Genomic DNA, 15,357 nt, shown 5'->3' with positions numbered 1-15,357 from the left:
GGACCCCCAGGTGTAGGGCAGAGGGCTGTCTGTGTGTTCCCTGGACCCCCAGGTGTAGGGCAGAGGGCTGTCTGTGTGTTCCCTGGACCCCCAGGGGTAGGGCAGAGGGCTGTCTGTGTGTTCCCCGGACCCCCAGGGATAGGGCAGGGGGGTGTTTCCATCCCTGCACCCCCAGGTGTGTGATTTTGTGCCCCCCAGGTCTCCTGCCCCCCCCCGGGGCGGTCACAGCCGCTCTTCCCACCCCCGTGCAAAGTACGGGAATGAGAAGCCGGGCTCGCAGGAGCCAGCTGAGCCCGACACCCGTCCTAAGCAAGCCGGCCCAGCCTGTCCCGGGCTGTAAACAGTGTTTGCGCTGCGTTGGGAAATCGAGCATCTCTCCGCGGTTACCTTCGCACGTGGAGGGTCAGGTGGCTTTATCTTGCTTCCTCCAAAGCTTCTCCTTTCTTGGGGTAAGGCTCAGAGAGTTAAGGTCAGGGCTTAGGTTAGCTTTAACACGCTTTTCCTCTCTAATCTGGGCCCAGTGTATGTTGCAAAGGTCGCTCAGGTGTGCGATTAGGAACGGTGGATTGATTAAAATCACTGATTTTAATTGTCATTTAAAGGAGAGAGTTAATCTCGTTTTGTGTTTATGCTGGATGCAGGGTGCTAGTTTGCAACTCAATATAATCTGTCCTGTGAAATAAGTGCCTGTTTTCCAGCAGTAGGAAAAGTATACCTTTTATTATTTATTTATTATATATATTTATTATTTATTTATTATATATATTTATTATATATATTCTACATATTCTACATATAATATACATATATGATATATACTATAAATACTATATCATTACCGTTTTAATACCTCTACCTATTTAGGGCTCATGAGAACCCAAACATACATTTATCCAGTGAATTAGCCATTACAGCCAGCTTGGTACCAGCTCTGCAGATATCAAGGTGTTTATTGTAGTAACTGGACTGCAGTGTAGAAGTTTGTATGAAATGCCTGGAAATGGTTTTCTTTTTAAACTCAAGAAATCCACTGAGTAAAAGCTTGTCTAGTTCATGGCTCAGCACTGATTGTTTCTGCTAGTGGTGCCTTTGACTGGTTTAGAACTAGGAGGCTTTATAAATTCAGATTTCTTCTTGCTTAGAGGATGAGGAGAACATTAAGTACTTATTTTGAATTTGGCAAGGTTCACGGGTTTTGCTTTTAAATTTCTGAGGGAACAATTCCCTGACTAAAACAGACAGAAGTTCTCTGTGTGTGCAAGAGGGTAATGCTGGGAAATGCTTGTCCCTGCTGCTTAACCACTGAGCTCAAGCACACAGGCTTAATTTCTTCAAAGCTTTAGCAGGAAACTTGTGCTACCTAAATTTCTTAATTTAATTTTGCTGTAATTTCCTGACACAGCACACTTATTATGAGGCCAATATCATATTTTCCCCCAATAGCTGTTTAGTTTTAGAACATATCCAGTTCTAAGTCTTGTCACTGTAAATGGTTTAAGAAGGAAGCTGCTTTAAATACTCGAAGCACTCTTAAGCACAGAAAATGTATATTGTTTACCTGACAGTATGAGTTAGTAACAGCTTTTAAATCTCCTGGCATTTTAATCGTTGAGAGTTGCAGACTTCAAGTTATTGCTTTGTCTCTCCCTTCTCATACACCAGCTGAGACTTTTGCTTTCCTCTAACCAGTAGAATATCCTGTATGTGTGTGATCACTGTCCAAGGTAGAGGATTTCATGGGCAAGTGCATTTCTTCTGGAAATTTAAAAAAGAAAAAAAAAAAAGGCATTACTTGGAAATGTTGGAAGACTAATTCAAAGCCAACCACATCCTAAAATCTGTTAATAATTGTCAATTGATAAGACTGGGAAGGTATTCCCATGTTAATTTTTAGCTGTAATTTTTGTGAGCTTGTGTGAAAGCAGAGGATTGTAAATAAGCTCTAAAAAAGCAGTATGTGCTGCAATAATATGATGTATTTCATGAGATTTTATTGTACACCTCCCTTACTCTGATATACTTTGATGTGCAGTGTTTGTTGTCCCTGCAGTTGTAGTTACAAGTAAGTCCCCTTTGTTTTCACAGTTGCATTTTACTGTGGGAAGAGAGAGCCAAAATCTCCTCAGAGGTGAGCAGTAGAGGGATGAGAGGCAGCAGACACGAGCTGGAACATGATGAATTCAGAGGAGGTGTAAGGAAAAGACAGTTACCATGAGGTTGTAAAATAATGGAAGTTGTGGGACCTCCATCCTTGGACCCAGCCCTGAATTAGTCCATTTGTGGACTAATGTCACATGAAGTGACTGCATATTTGTGAACAGGGGTTGTGGCTAAAATTGAAGAGCATATTTTAAATGAAGGGTTTTCTTTTTGCTTGGTGTTATCTGTTGGATAGGCAGAAACAGTCTGTAGAATTTCAAATTTGAGTCAAAGTAATCATTAGCCACTGAATGGAAAAAACAAAGTGTACTTTTCCAGGCTGACCACAGAGCTTTCCTTCCTTGTACTTGGGGGAGGTTGGGAAGCTTAGAGGTGACTGCTTTTGAGGATGAAGTACATTCCAGGCTGTTCCAAACTGGAATGGTTCAGTGGCACTCCTGTTGTTAGACATCCCCCATGGATGTCCTGGAGAATCTGGTGTGTTGAGGGTGCTGTGATCATCCATTCCAGTGGGACACTAAAGAGAACAGCTTTACTAGAGCCTGCAAATACTATGTCAGGTTTTACCCTGTGGAATAAACTCAGGTTTTACTCTATGAGAAACAGATTGACAGTTACATAACAATTAAAAGTAGGAATATAGAAATATAACTAGAAACAGTTCACATTTAATAGGAACATTAATTTCTTTAGCTCTCCCGTGTTTCAGAAATAAAACAGATGTACCAAGGTCTGACTTGAGCTCTAGCCCTTGGTCCTTTTTGGAGAAGGTCCTGTTTTGGAATACACCAATGTGTATTCCCGTGTTAATTCATTGTGTTCTATTATAATGTAGCTGTAATTTTAGTCCTGTTGAGGAAAGAAGGCAGAAGGACAAGAAGTTGGAATACTTTGAAGTCTGTTGAATTACTAACAAACAGCTTTTTAAATTTTTGGTGTTTTAATATCACATACTCTTGGGTAGACACAATTTTATTTTTTTCTTGCTTTGGAACTCTTCTTGTTTTTAAAATAGGTTCCAATAATCAAAATATATAATTATTTTCCCTTAGTTTTTCTCTCTATAGACTCCCCAAAGTGTTGAAATTCTTGTACGTGGAGGAGATGGGTAAAATGCTAAATCAAATTTCATTTTGATGGGTAGTTATTTTCTGAGAGGAAGCTGAAATGAGAGGAATTCAAACCAAAATTATTAGAGGTCGCCAGTTTTGCTGCCCTTTAAGGGGTATTCATAATGTGAGCTGATGCATTTCTTTACAATGAGAGATAAATAATGACAATACAAGGTTAACAGAGAGCACTGGTTTATTTGTTTTTTCTGCAGAAATAGGCCTGCAGTGCAAATAAGTAAAGGTGTTCTCATGCTTCAAACTTAAATAATACCTTGAGCTTCAATTTGACAGGATGCTGTCTAGAAAAACAGGGTCAGGGCCTGGCAGAGAAGTGACAACATGTATATTTATTTGTTTGCTCTTGGTCTGTATTTTAGAACAAACAATTTACCAAAGTTTTTAAAAAATGACCTTATTTTGCAAGATGCAATTACTGCATGTGCTCCAAGGCTGCTTTTCCTGGCCAGAGTTCTGGTGGTCCAGTATCTCCTGTAAAATGCCTCATTCCTTTCTTTAGGAAGTTCTGGAATGTTGAGCATTGCTAAATAAAAATAAATAAATAAAAAAAAAGAGGTGGTAACTTATATCTGAATGCAAGAAAATTAGAACTGTCCAAATCCTGCTTTTGGAAACAACTTCACTTGTCAGGCTGGGACTTGTGCAATTATTTGTGAGCAAAAATAAACACATATTTGGCCATGAACAGTGAGCTGTGTCTAAATTGTTTGCTGTCTCCTGGGATGGGGTCAGTGGGTTTGTGGCCCAAGGCTTTGCTCTGGGTGAATGGAATGAACAAAGTCCTAGTGCTAAAAAGGGAGTATTGTCTGATACCTCAGGTTTTTTCAGAGATACTCTGTTGAATGTAGACTTCTGGTTAAGGATGATCAATGTTTAGATGTTGGTGCTTGAGAGGGAAAAAAATAAAGTTGTAGGAAGATAATATTTTTGGAAATCAATCAGAGGCTTAACCAGAGTTGTCTCCAGTGCAGTGCTCACGTTTAACCTGATAAATTGAATCCAATCCATTACAATAAAGCATGTAAGTTCTGAAAATATTTATAGATGACCTTGTAGCCTGTCACTCAGGGTGATAACCTGTTACTTAGACCTTCTTCCCCACCCCTTTTCTTCTCCCAAGTTGACAAACTCATTGGGCAATTTCCTCCAAGTGTGCCCTGGAGAAATGTGATGTTAGAAGTTCAGACAGAACAGTGCAGGTGGCTGAGCTGCTGCTCCTCCTGTGACTCAGTGGCAGGGTGGTTTTAGTGTTCTCCAGGAACAGTCGTGTCTCTGGAGTGGTTTGATCTGCTCCCTCCCCAGCCATCCTGGGGAGATTAAATCTGGGCATCAGATACTGGAGGGTTTTGTGGACGTTGCATGTGGAATATGACCATTCACGTGTGCTTATCCTTGTTTTTTCTTAAAGAACGTGCTTTTGGAATGAGTGATTCCTAGTGGAAGCTTCTTATATGGGTGTTTTACACTTAGAATCTACATCTAGGTAACTTAATCTTCACTGAGACTTTTTTCTGAAAGCCTGAAGTGATTTTTTTTTTCCCTCAGAAGACTCCTAAACTCCCTTAGTTATTTATCCATTAAAAAGGTCCTGAATTTTCATTCTAGCAGTCAGAGAGATAAGTTGGAGCTCTAGACCTGCTTTATTAGTCCCAAGTGTGGGGTTTGTTTTTTGGCATATCTTCTGTTCTTAAAATTAATGCATTTTCTTTTCAGCTCAAGCCTGTGCAGATGTTCTGGCGTTGGCCAAAGAAGCCAGAAAGCGAAACCTTGGTCCTCTCCATCCCTCCTTCAATGTGATAAAGATAATTAGAGATGGACTGATGAGGAATCTTCCAGAGAACACTCACCAGCTGTCATCGGGCAGACTCTGCATCTCACTAACCAGAGTATCAGATGGCAAAAATGCACTGATCTCTAATTTTAACTCTAAAGAAGAAGTTATCCAGGTATGTTTAATTTTGGTAACTTGTAGAAGTTTCTGTAATCTTAATTTAACATCATCTGTTGGATTTCCACTTGAAACATTTTGGGATGTTTTGTGACTTGGACAGTATTTTGAAGAGGAATTCAAGCTCTCTTACACTAAATTCACAAATTAGTTTACCCAGTCACATGAACTGTTTTACTGAAAAAGGTGTGAGGGATCAATCATAAAAAGGGTAAATGCCTTTAAAGTGCATTGCATGTAGTGAAACTATATCCTGAGTGAATAAGAATTTTTTGAGGTCATTCTTATAAAAGCAATGATCAAAACCAGTCAAAAATTGCTTTTTAAAATTGTTTAATATCTATGACAAATGTGATCTATATATCTATAGATATATCTATTAATATGATCCCAGGATGTTGATATTTATGTGCCCAGTTATTACTTTGATTACTCAGGTAATGTATAACTTGAGTGAATGATCATAAACTTTTCCTTGCTGATTACCATTTCCAGAAATGGTCTTTTAGTGAGTCTTACCTTTTTTTAAGATGGAATATGGTTACATTCTAAAAAAGATGTGGAATACCCTCATCCTGTTTAAAATAATACTTAACTTAAAACACTGGGGTTTTTTCCCCAATTTTTCATCAAGTGTTCTTGCTGGGGATTTTTTTTGGTTGCTTGCTTGTTTTTGCTAATATCTAAAAAAAAAAAAATAAAATTAATGTCAGCAGTTGAAGAGTTAACATTTAATTTATATGGTCTTATTTTCTTACAGGCTTTAATCTGTAGTTCATTTGTCCCTATTTATTGTGGCCTAATTCCACCATCGTTTAGAGGTGTGGTAAGTCTCTGTTTTTAGCATCTAAAAGTAGTTCTGGATATTCTGAAAATATTCAGGCAGTGTTGTTTTGGTTATCCTACTGTAAAATAAATACCTTCATCATAGATTTTAATCCTGGAGCTGTAACAACTTCTCCAAAAAAGAAAGAAATGAATTTGTGGAGTATCTGTTACATACATTTCAACACACACATGCTGCCTCTCTCTCCCCCCCCAAAGATGCATTAGTTAAAAGGTTATTATAAGATAACAAGTATTTTAACTTCTGGATAAATATTTATTGAAGAAAGTGCTTCTCTTTCACCTACAAAATTGATATGTAAGCATATATTTTGTTTGAAAACCAAAATCCTGTAAGATAGTTTATTGTGTACCTGTGTGTTCTGGCTGTGGGTAGATCTGCCTCACAACTGGATTAAACTTCTGTGTTCACTTAGGTGTAAACAAGGCCTTTTAATGTCTTCTGGCATTTGTATTCAGTGTAAGGAAGTTTGCTTTTCAGGGGTAAAATGTCAACATATTGGTATGTTCTGTTACTTCTCAGGATCTGCTGGTCACAAAACCTCTAAATACTTCATGGCCATACTGGGCTTTCTGAAACCCCCTGTTAGAGAGACCAGAAGTGCAGAAGAGTCACCATGGTTTGGTGTGGGTGTTTTGGTTGCAGTCTGAAAGCAGAGGTGGATTGCAAATAAATCAAGGCAGTGCCATTCATTTGCTTTCCCTCCAACTTTGGTCTCCTTACCCAAGGAGAAGGGAAGAAAGAAGGAAAACTTTAAACATCTTTAACAGTGGTTGGTTACAGACCATTCTCAAGGCAGCTTGGAAGTACTAAAGGGTCAAGAACAGGCATGAAATGTATTTTCTTCTTCATGCTGAAATTTAAGCAAAAGTGATTAGAATTGTATAGGGACTTTTTTTTATCTGTACTTCTAAACTCTTCCAGATTAAAGGTGTTATAAAAACGGGAGGTTGGACTGAATCCAAGGTTTAGATGGATCCAGGCTAATCTGGCTGTTTTAGTTCTGGTCACCAGACAACAATGTTATTTTAAAAGGCATGGTTCAGAGTACAAAAACATACAAATAATGCTTTATTTGGTCTTATTTTGAGGAAAGGAAGGAAGCACCGCATCCTTTTAATCTTTTTGATGTGATTTTAGTGCTTAGGAGGTGTTTTTTGATGTAGCTTGGTAAGAATACCACAGTTGCTTATGCTTGGCATGACTCTTACAGGCTTAAGGACAGTAGAATGTCAAGGATGTAAACTTTATAGTGTCTTGCTGTTTACTGGCTTGGCATTCCTGTGTGTTTACTTTAAAACAAAGACTTGGGGATAATGTTCAATAGGTGTATCTAATTCCTAGTTGTGAAGCTTTTGGAGGTGGTGTGTTTTGTTTGGGTTTTTTTACTCCTTTCAAACGTAGCAAGATTTAAAAATCACTAGGGGGAGCAACCAGGCAGAAACTGCAAGTAATTAAAATCATTTACCTCTGTAGAACAGTGATTCAGGTGTGTACTCCCTCCTTTTAATAATTCCATGAGAAGGCTGCATGCTGTGGCTCCTCCTCTGCCAAACCTGTTGTGCTGTACTTGATGCTTCCACAAGGATAGGAAGGAGGAGAAATCAGCCACTGAACTCCTTTTGCCCCTGCTCCCAACTGGCCCCCAGTGGAAAAGTGGAGCTGTTGAGCGAGTGGAGGGGTTGTCTTCAGCCACTGCAGCTGCTGCACTGAGCATTCGTTACCCCAAAACAGAACTCTTTGCTTCTTGGATCTTAAAATGTCTCAGGAGGCGATGCACTAAAAACTACAGCAGTGGGCAGTTCAGTGCAAAGGAGGCAAAAGCACAACCTGGCATTTGCACTCACAGCAGAATAGAGACCTACAACTGCTGGCAAGGTTGAGTGTGTCCATTTTACTTGCAATTTCTTAAAATCCAAATGGTTTTGATGCTTTTATATCAAGTTCTGAGAGTAACTTTAAACTACTCATTCTAGGTGAATGGTTACTATGTTGGAATTGAGCTCTGAAGTGCAGAGCTGCTGTTTTACTGGTGTTCTTTCCAGAGATGTGCCCTGGGAGCTCTTTGGTTGAGGAAGAGAAGAGCAGCTGTGCTGCTCCTCCTCTGCGTGCTGTGCAGCATTATGATCTTTAAAATGCACTCTCATAACCATACAGACAATCCCAAACAGAATACTCTTGGGCTATCTGTGGAACTGTAGGTAGGAGTGTTTTTTAGAACTTGTCAGCCTTTGAGGCTCTGTGTCTGGTGATTTTTGCAGCGCTATGTGGACGGAGGGATCAGCGACAACTTACCCCACTATGAGTGCAAGAACACCATCACTGTGTCCCCCTTTGCTGGGGAGTGTGACATCTGCCCCAAGGGGAAGTCTGCCAACTTCCACGAGATGAATGTGACCAACACCAGCATCCAGTTCAGTCTGGGCAACTTCTATCGTTTGACACAAGCCCTCTTTCCACCAGAGCCCAAGGTAAGTCACTGCCTTCAAGCAGTTCATCAAGGTACAGTAATCTTAGCATTTCATCTGCTCATATAAACTCCTCTGGTGACATTTCTCTTCTTGTTTCTATTTTTATTTGTGTTTTGCTTTCATTTCTCCTTGGTTTTAGTCTCTCAGACTCAAAATGCATGTCCTGTGGTTGGCTTTCAGTATTTATTTGGGAATTACCACAGGGTTCTGCCATGAAATGAACACTGGTGATTCAATAGCTGTCAGTTTATGTTTCATGTTTACCTGCTAACCAGGTGCTTCAGAACTTCGAAGAATTTCTAAAAGTTCATGGTTTTGTGAAGTTCTCAATTAATACTCAATTCAGGCAAGTTGCCTTTAAACTCTTAAGTGCTGTGAGTTGCAGATCTGATGAGGGAGATGCTCTTCAGTTGCTGCTGTGCAAGTTGAAAAAGTGAAAACAAACCTTCCAAGTGGCTTGGGATATACTGCAGCAGAGAAGTAATTTTTCTGACTGCTTTTCTTCCAAGAGTGAAAAGCCACTTCCACCTTCCATTCTTGAAACTCTTGATCTCAAGTTGAAACTCCTTTTATTTTCCTGACTCATTTTACTCTGTTTGCAGGTGCTTGGAGAGATCTGTGAGCAAGGATATTTGGATGCTCTTAAGTTCTTGAAAGAGAATGGTATGTTAAACTTGTAGATAATTATTCATGATAGTCTTAACCTGAGTTTAAAAAGAACAAAACCAAACAAAAGCAACAACAACAAAAAACCCAAACAAAAATCCACCAAACAAACAAAAAGTGTTGAGGAGGTTTGTGTGTGGCTGAGAAGGGACTAGGCCTTTGAGGCTGTTTAAGGGATCATAGTAAGTTTATTTCTTGTAGGAATCACAGCTGTGGCAACTGCTCACCTGAGTTGTGTTGCCACACAGAAATTGAACTTTTGGGGTTTTGTCAAATTTTGTGAAGTGAATGTTAAGTGAAATTATCAAAGCATTCTGGGCAAATCATATTATTAGATTCCTTTGTGTTAATTGTGAAGGATGGGAATGGGCTACTTTTTCCCACTCCTGTGAAATCTGCTGTTATCCAAGTGAATTCCTGCTAGTCCAGACCTGGGAGCTGTCTAATAACAATATAAACTCAGTCACAGGAAAATCCTTACTCTGTATCATGGAAGACTTTAGAAGAAGGCCACATGTAATGGAGCAGTTTTTGAGACCCAGATAAGTTTAGGAAGAAGAATTGAAAGTTGTTCTACTCCTAGAATTTTAGTAACATGTTTTATATTAATAATATAAATTAATATATTTATTAATATATTCAACTTGATAATATAATAATAAGCTTTGCATGCTTTGAGACAAACAGGTTAAAAACAGTAACCATGTGTTAAATATGATTAGTCCCTCTAGTCTTTGGGTGCAGAAGCAAATTGGTGCTGGGTCAGATTAGAGGAATAATGGGGATGGAAATGGGATGTTTGCACTACTACAGTAATATTATTTAATGTTTAATGAGAGTCCTGCTTTCTACCTTTTACCAGGTGATTAAGAGCACAAGGTGCACAAGGAGTCTGTACCTTGTGGTTGCCTGTGCTGAGATGGTTCTGTTGCTGTCCTGCACCCACAAGTTTCCCGTGGGCATGTTTCCACCTGTATCTGACACTAATATCTGAGATTCCTTGCTGTTTTCCCTTGCTCTCTTTGCCCCACTGCTGTCCTCCTTTTCACACTCCTAATCCTGTGATCAACTTTGTTTTTGTTCTGTCACAGGTTTGTTTTGCATCGAGCTTAATCAGTGATAATTATAACCTTTCCCAGGTCATTCATTATGCTTCTCCTTTCTTGTTATTTCAACTGTAGGAGTTCATTTTTCCCCCCCATCTGGGACACTTCAAATAATTATTTTTTTGCTAAATTCACTGTATATTCTTTTGACATGTCTTTTAGTAGTACTTGTAAGTAAGATACAGGTTCTGTTGTATGTAGGTATGGATCCTACTCAAATTTGGTGGTCTTGTTACATATGTAATTTTATAATGCTTTTCTGGAAACAGAGTATAAATAACCTTCTTGTATTTTCCACCTAGTACTCATTATCTGGTGCTTATTTCTGAGTTAATTATCAGTGCTATTTCTTAATTGGCACCAGTTTTGCAATGCAAGCAATGTTGATTTAGATCTGTACTTTGGATATACCTGGAAAAAAATACTGTAACCTACTTGGCTTTCCTTTTCAGCCCTGTTGCAGCAATGCCTCAAAGTACCCACGTGATACCTGCCCTGTCCAATTTCCCAAATATCTGATGTGGTTTTGGTGTTTTCTTTCAAATACATATTAAATCAGTTCTCCTTTCCTCCTTTAAATCTTTTTCTTTCTTGCAGGAGAACAACTTTGGTGAATGACTTTGTGTTTTCAGTGCAGTTTCAGTTAGTTGTTGACTCTTCCCTTTTCTTTAGAGCCTGTTTTAAAGTAAGACCTGAACCTTGGAAAGAATTTTAATCACACATCAGAGCGATTGAAACACTTGTGGGATGTATTTGACGTTGGGTGGACAGTGTTCCCTCAGGATAGGTCTTTGTGCAGACACAAAGGTGCTGCACAGGAGCTCTGGAGACCACTGGATCAATCCTGAGTGGAAGCTCTTGGCTCTTTCAGGTATTTTGAATGACTCCATTTATATCCACTTGTCCTTCACGAAAAGAAATCCTCCCGAGGCTGCACAGCACAGCGACCTTGTGAAGAAAAGAAAACTGGCAGAAAATAACAGAGTAGAAACTTTGAAGATGGAAGTGCTTAATGAGCAGCTGAAGCCAAACCCGTGGCCTTTGGAGAAGAGCATATTTGAGAGCCTGCCTCCCAGACTGCGGAAAGGTCTGTGCCTCAGCCTGGTCCCTGTAACTTTTGAGTGGCAAACGTTGGTTTTATTATTTTAAAATTAACTCTTAGAATTACTGCTTAAAAGTCCTGGGTGTAATGCCTTTTCTCCCTGCGTTTCCCATTTTTTAAAGTAGCATAGAGGAGGTTTATGGTAGCAATGCCCTGAATTAATTATTGTGGTTTTTATCTGAGCCTTGTTCAGTAACACTTGATAACATTAACTGAAGATTGCAAAACCTTGAGGAAATGGCCTAAACTGCTTTCAAAAGGTCTTAACACCTTTCCCAAACTCATTATTCTTAAGCACTGCAGGAAGCTTGTAAGGAACAGAATGGATTCTACGCTCAGTTCTCCAAACTCTTCCCAATGAGGGTGATATCCTACCTGCTGCTGCCATACACACTCCCAGTGGAGTCTGCTTACTCCGTTGCTTTACGGTAAGGAACTCTCCAGGAACTCCATCCAGGTAGTTTGTGTCCTTCTTTATGAAGTCAGGACTGAAATCCAGTGTTTACTCACCATATAAATTCTCTTACTGGTTTTGTGTGGGTTCACACTGGAAGTTGTGCTCTTGAAACAGGGCTTAAATGGGTCAGTTTTTCAGTTCTGGTAAAGGAGAAATGCTAAATGAATGCACCATGAACCCTAAGCTTAAGAGAATTGCAGTCCTTTAGCAGCAGATGTCATCTTTATTTTAGAAAATAATTGAAAAATCAGATGTTCTGTAAATGAAGCCACACACAACTCCAGTGTTTTGCTTCTGTGCCACTTGATTTGGCACTTTTGTGCCATTTTTGGTAGATGGGGAAGCCATTTTCCACAGATTTTTGGGGGGTTTTCCTCCTTGTCCCACTCTGATGTGACTGACTTGTGTTAAGGGTGGCATTAGGAAAAAAAATACATTTGTGACACCGTTCTGGTTTTGCCCTCTCTTTATTCTTCCCTTGTGCTTTGCTTTTTTTTCTTCCTTCCTCTTCCACTGATCAGAAAGTTCCTTCCACACAGAAAGAGCACTTGGAGACAGGCATATTGGTCAGGCACTCAGAGATGCAGTGAAGGAAAGACATGAGTGGGGTAGATGGGAATTCAGGGAGCTTGGGAAGAAACGGGGACGTTGGTGGGGGAGTTAACTCGTGGAGAATGGAGGCTGTGTTGGATGTGGGATGTGGTATGTAAAAATAAAACACAGATCAGATCTACTGCTTGCAAGAAATGTTATTTTGATTTGGATTTTTGGGCTGGTTTTTTAGGTTAGTGAACTGGTTTCCTGACATGCCTGCTGATGTTCGATGGATGCAGGAGCAGCTCTTCCGGCTCGCTGGGACAGTTTATTCCCAGGCTAAAAGCAAACTGTTCTGGGCATCCAGGTAAAGGGCCAAGTTTCTCTCTTACAAGAAGATGTCATGATTTTTCTCAAGGGTAACACGAAAGAGCTCTCACTGCTTCAAATCTGTCTCCTGGTGCTTCTCGGGAGTCTGGACAGGAAGCACTGTAAGAGTTAAAAAGTAGATGAATAAGGAGGACAGTCCTGTAGGATGGTTGGGAAGAAATAAAATAAGACACATGATGGAAAACTTTTAGGAGCCTCTATTTCTGTGGAAGAGAAACCTCAGCTTCATTGTCTTCTCTTACCCAGCTGGGGTGAGATTTGGCCTTTCAGACTTTTAACTTTGCAGCACTGGGGGGGGGGAATGGGTGACACCTCACTGTGAATCTGAGAATCCTGTCACTGTTCCACTCCTTTCTTTCTCTTTACCCAGGAAAGACGATTATCCATCACTGAGGGAATGTCCAACTGTCCCATCCACTGTGGAATTTCATTCCTCATACTGCCACCTCAAAATGCCTCACTCTACCTCACACATTGAGAGCTGGCTCTGGGAATCTTCCTGCTTCCTTCAGTCAGCTATGAAAAATCCCTCTGCTGAAATACAGGAGCATCCAGACCTAAAGTCCTACCCCAGTTTCCTCCCAAATCCTGAGGAGTCTGCGTTGGACATGGATGTTGACTCTTCCTCGGAGACGAGTTTCCAGACTGCTCCAGAGTATTGATTTGGAAGCAGGTTCCACACTTTCCCAAATTCCAAATTTGGCAGAGAAACTTCAAACCCCTAAAGGACTAAAGGTCGCTTTGTTTATTGCCAATGAGTCTTGGAAAATTACTTGTTTACAGCTTCCTGACAAATCTGCCTTGGGAATTTTACTGTTTTAAGGATTATAAAAGCAGTGGCTGCTATACTAAGTGACAGATTGTAATTCTGTTGAAGCACCAGCTCAATCAACTGTAGTAAGACTTGTAGTTAAACAGTGTCTCTCTGGAAATAAATTTATTAAAAATTTACTTTCAGCATAAAAATGTAAATTCTGAAAACAGATTGTTAAACGAGCATTGACAACAGAACCTTTTTCAAGATGTAATTCTTTATTATGTATTAGGATTACTTTTATAGCACTTAAATGAAATTGGGACTTTTACTTCATAAAGGGAAAACCACCAATTTTTAGTGGCCTCCAGTGCCCGTTTGCCTTATGTTTAAAGAGCCTGTTGTGTTTATGGAAAGTTGTCTGCACGAGATACTGTAGGAACAGCGTTACTCTGAGTTGTGGTGTGTGTTTCACAGTTCTTTTCCTCTGTGGTTTTTTCCCCTCTTCAAATAATTCAAGGGAAAAAGACACAAGAAATGGGGCACGTTCCCCTGAAGTGTAAACAGGTACAGTTTGTGATTTCAGAGGACTTTTTTGGAACTTCATAGAAAGGTTTAATACTTGACTAAGTAGGCAAAGTAGTGGCTGTGATGAGTAGCAAACAGTAAGTCAAGAAGGTGTTAAACTTCCCAGAAGATGTTAACAAAAATCAGTGTCTAGCAAGTGGTGAGTGATGTTTAGGTCGTCTCTAATTATTCTTGATATATTTTCCCCTCCAACTTGAGAGATTTTTCGTCTCCTTCTTTCACTTCCCTCTTGCCAAAGGAGGGAAGAAAAAGGGTCTCCCCCCCTCTCTCGGTGAGGTGCATCCCAAAGGAAGTTTTCCAGGACTGTTGGAAGCAGCAAGTGTGTAAGACTTAGTGGAAGTATCGATATCCAGAGAGCTGTGCAAAGGTTCCAGAGTCTCAGCTCTGATTTCCCTGAGCCTGAAGTGCTACATTTTACAGAATCCAGATGGATTTGGGGCTGGTGAGGAGCAGGGGAGGAGGTGCTGAGTTGTCCATTTCCATATTCCAGGAGTCTGGTGCTATTTTACTTCAACTCTTCTGCTCATTTCTTGTGTGGTTGTGTCTTCAAACTTGCACGAGAAGTTGGGAATGTTCCTCTAACTACAGTTAAAATGAGCAAGATCTGTTTTATATCGTCTCCATTTGTAATTTTAAACTTTGTAAACCAAAATTCTAGAATGTTCTGCAAAACATAGTTTACCAGAATGTGTAAGAATTTAATGGTCTGTGTGTTGGAATAGTTCTATTAACTCTGTTTAAATCAACCTTAACCACTTTTTCTGTTGGGCACAGCTCCAGTTTTGTCTCCTTTTTCTAAAATAAAACCACAATCTCTTCTGTTACCTTGTTTTCTGAGCTTTCTTGAGTATAATTCAGAATTATACTGAATAATCTGAAGTTGAATCAGAATGTGTTTGTTTCACTGAATGTTGAAGTGATTTGATGGTTCTGAGGGGTCTTATTTTTAAGAGAACTACTCTGGAGTTTGAGAGGTGCTTGTTCATTCTCCAGCTGGACCAACATCACCTTAAAGGTTTTGTTTGTTTGTTTGTTTTGCAATTCACTGGTTTACAAATAGCTTGTTGCATTTAAAGAGAAAGGAAAACCAGAGAAAGAAGGTGTGTGTCTGGAGAAAGAAGACAAATGGTGTTTTGCTTCTGAGTTAAAACTCTGGAATTTAGCAGGTAACTAAATATTATAAACAACATAAAATACAATCAGA

At 39.7% G+C, this 15,357-nt stretch overlaps 1 protein-coding gene across 1 annotated transcript in view; it reads left to right on the top strand.

Moving 5' to 3' along the window:
- LOC108641515 (1-acylglycerol-3-phosphate O-acyltransferase Pnpla3-like) overlaps positions 1 to 14,977 on the top strand; it is a 16,802-nt gene extending 1,825 nt beyond the window's left edge. The window contains exons 2-9 of the mRNA XM_018083623.2: positions 5,004 to 5,236; positions 5,999 to 6,064; positions 8,347 to 8,556; positions 9,159 to 9,219; positions 11,200 to 11,415; positions 11,726 to 11,858; positions 12,672 to 12,788; positions 13,182 to 14,977. Coding sequence (XP_017939112.2) covers positions 5,004 to 5,236; positions 5,999 to 6,064; positions 8,347 to 8,556; positions 9,159 to 9,219; positions 11,200 to 11,415; positions 11,726 to 11,858; positions 12,672 to 12,788; positions 13,182 to 13,473 — 1,328 coding nt within the window. The 3' untranslated portion in view covers positions 13,474 to 14,977. The remainder of the gene's footprint in view (positions 1 to 5,003; positions 5,237 to 5,998; positions 6,065 to 8,346; positions 8,557 to 9,158; positions 9,220 to 11,199; positions 11,416 to 11,725; positions 11,859 to 12,671; positions 12,789 to 13,181) is intronic.
- Positions 14,978 to 15,357: the final 380 nt, after the last annotated feature.

This window comes from Manacus vitellinus, unplaced genomic scaffold (genome assembly GCF_001715985.3).
Source record: "Manacus vitellinus isolate BGI_N305 unplaced genomic scaffold, ASM171598v3 scaffold_66_pilon, whole genome shotgun sequence".
Lineage (NCBI taxonomy): Eukaryota > Metazoa > Chordata > Aves > Passeriformes > Pipridae > Manacus > Manacus vitellinus.
This window is presented reverse-complemented; position numbering and strand designations above follow the sequence as displayed.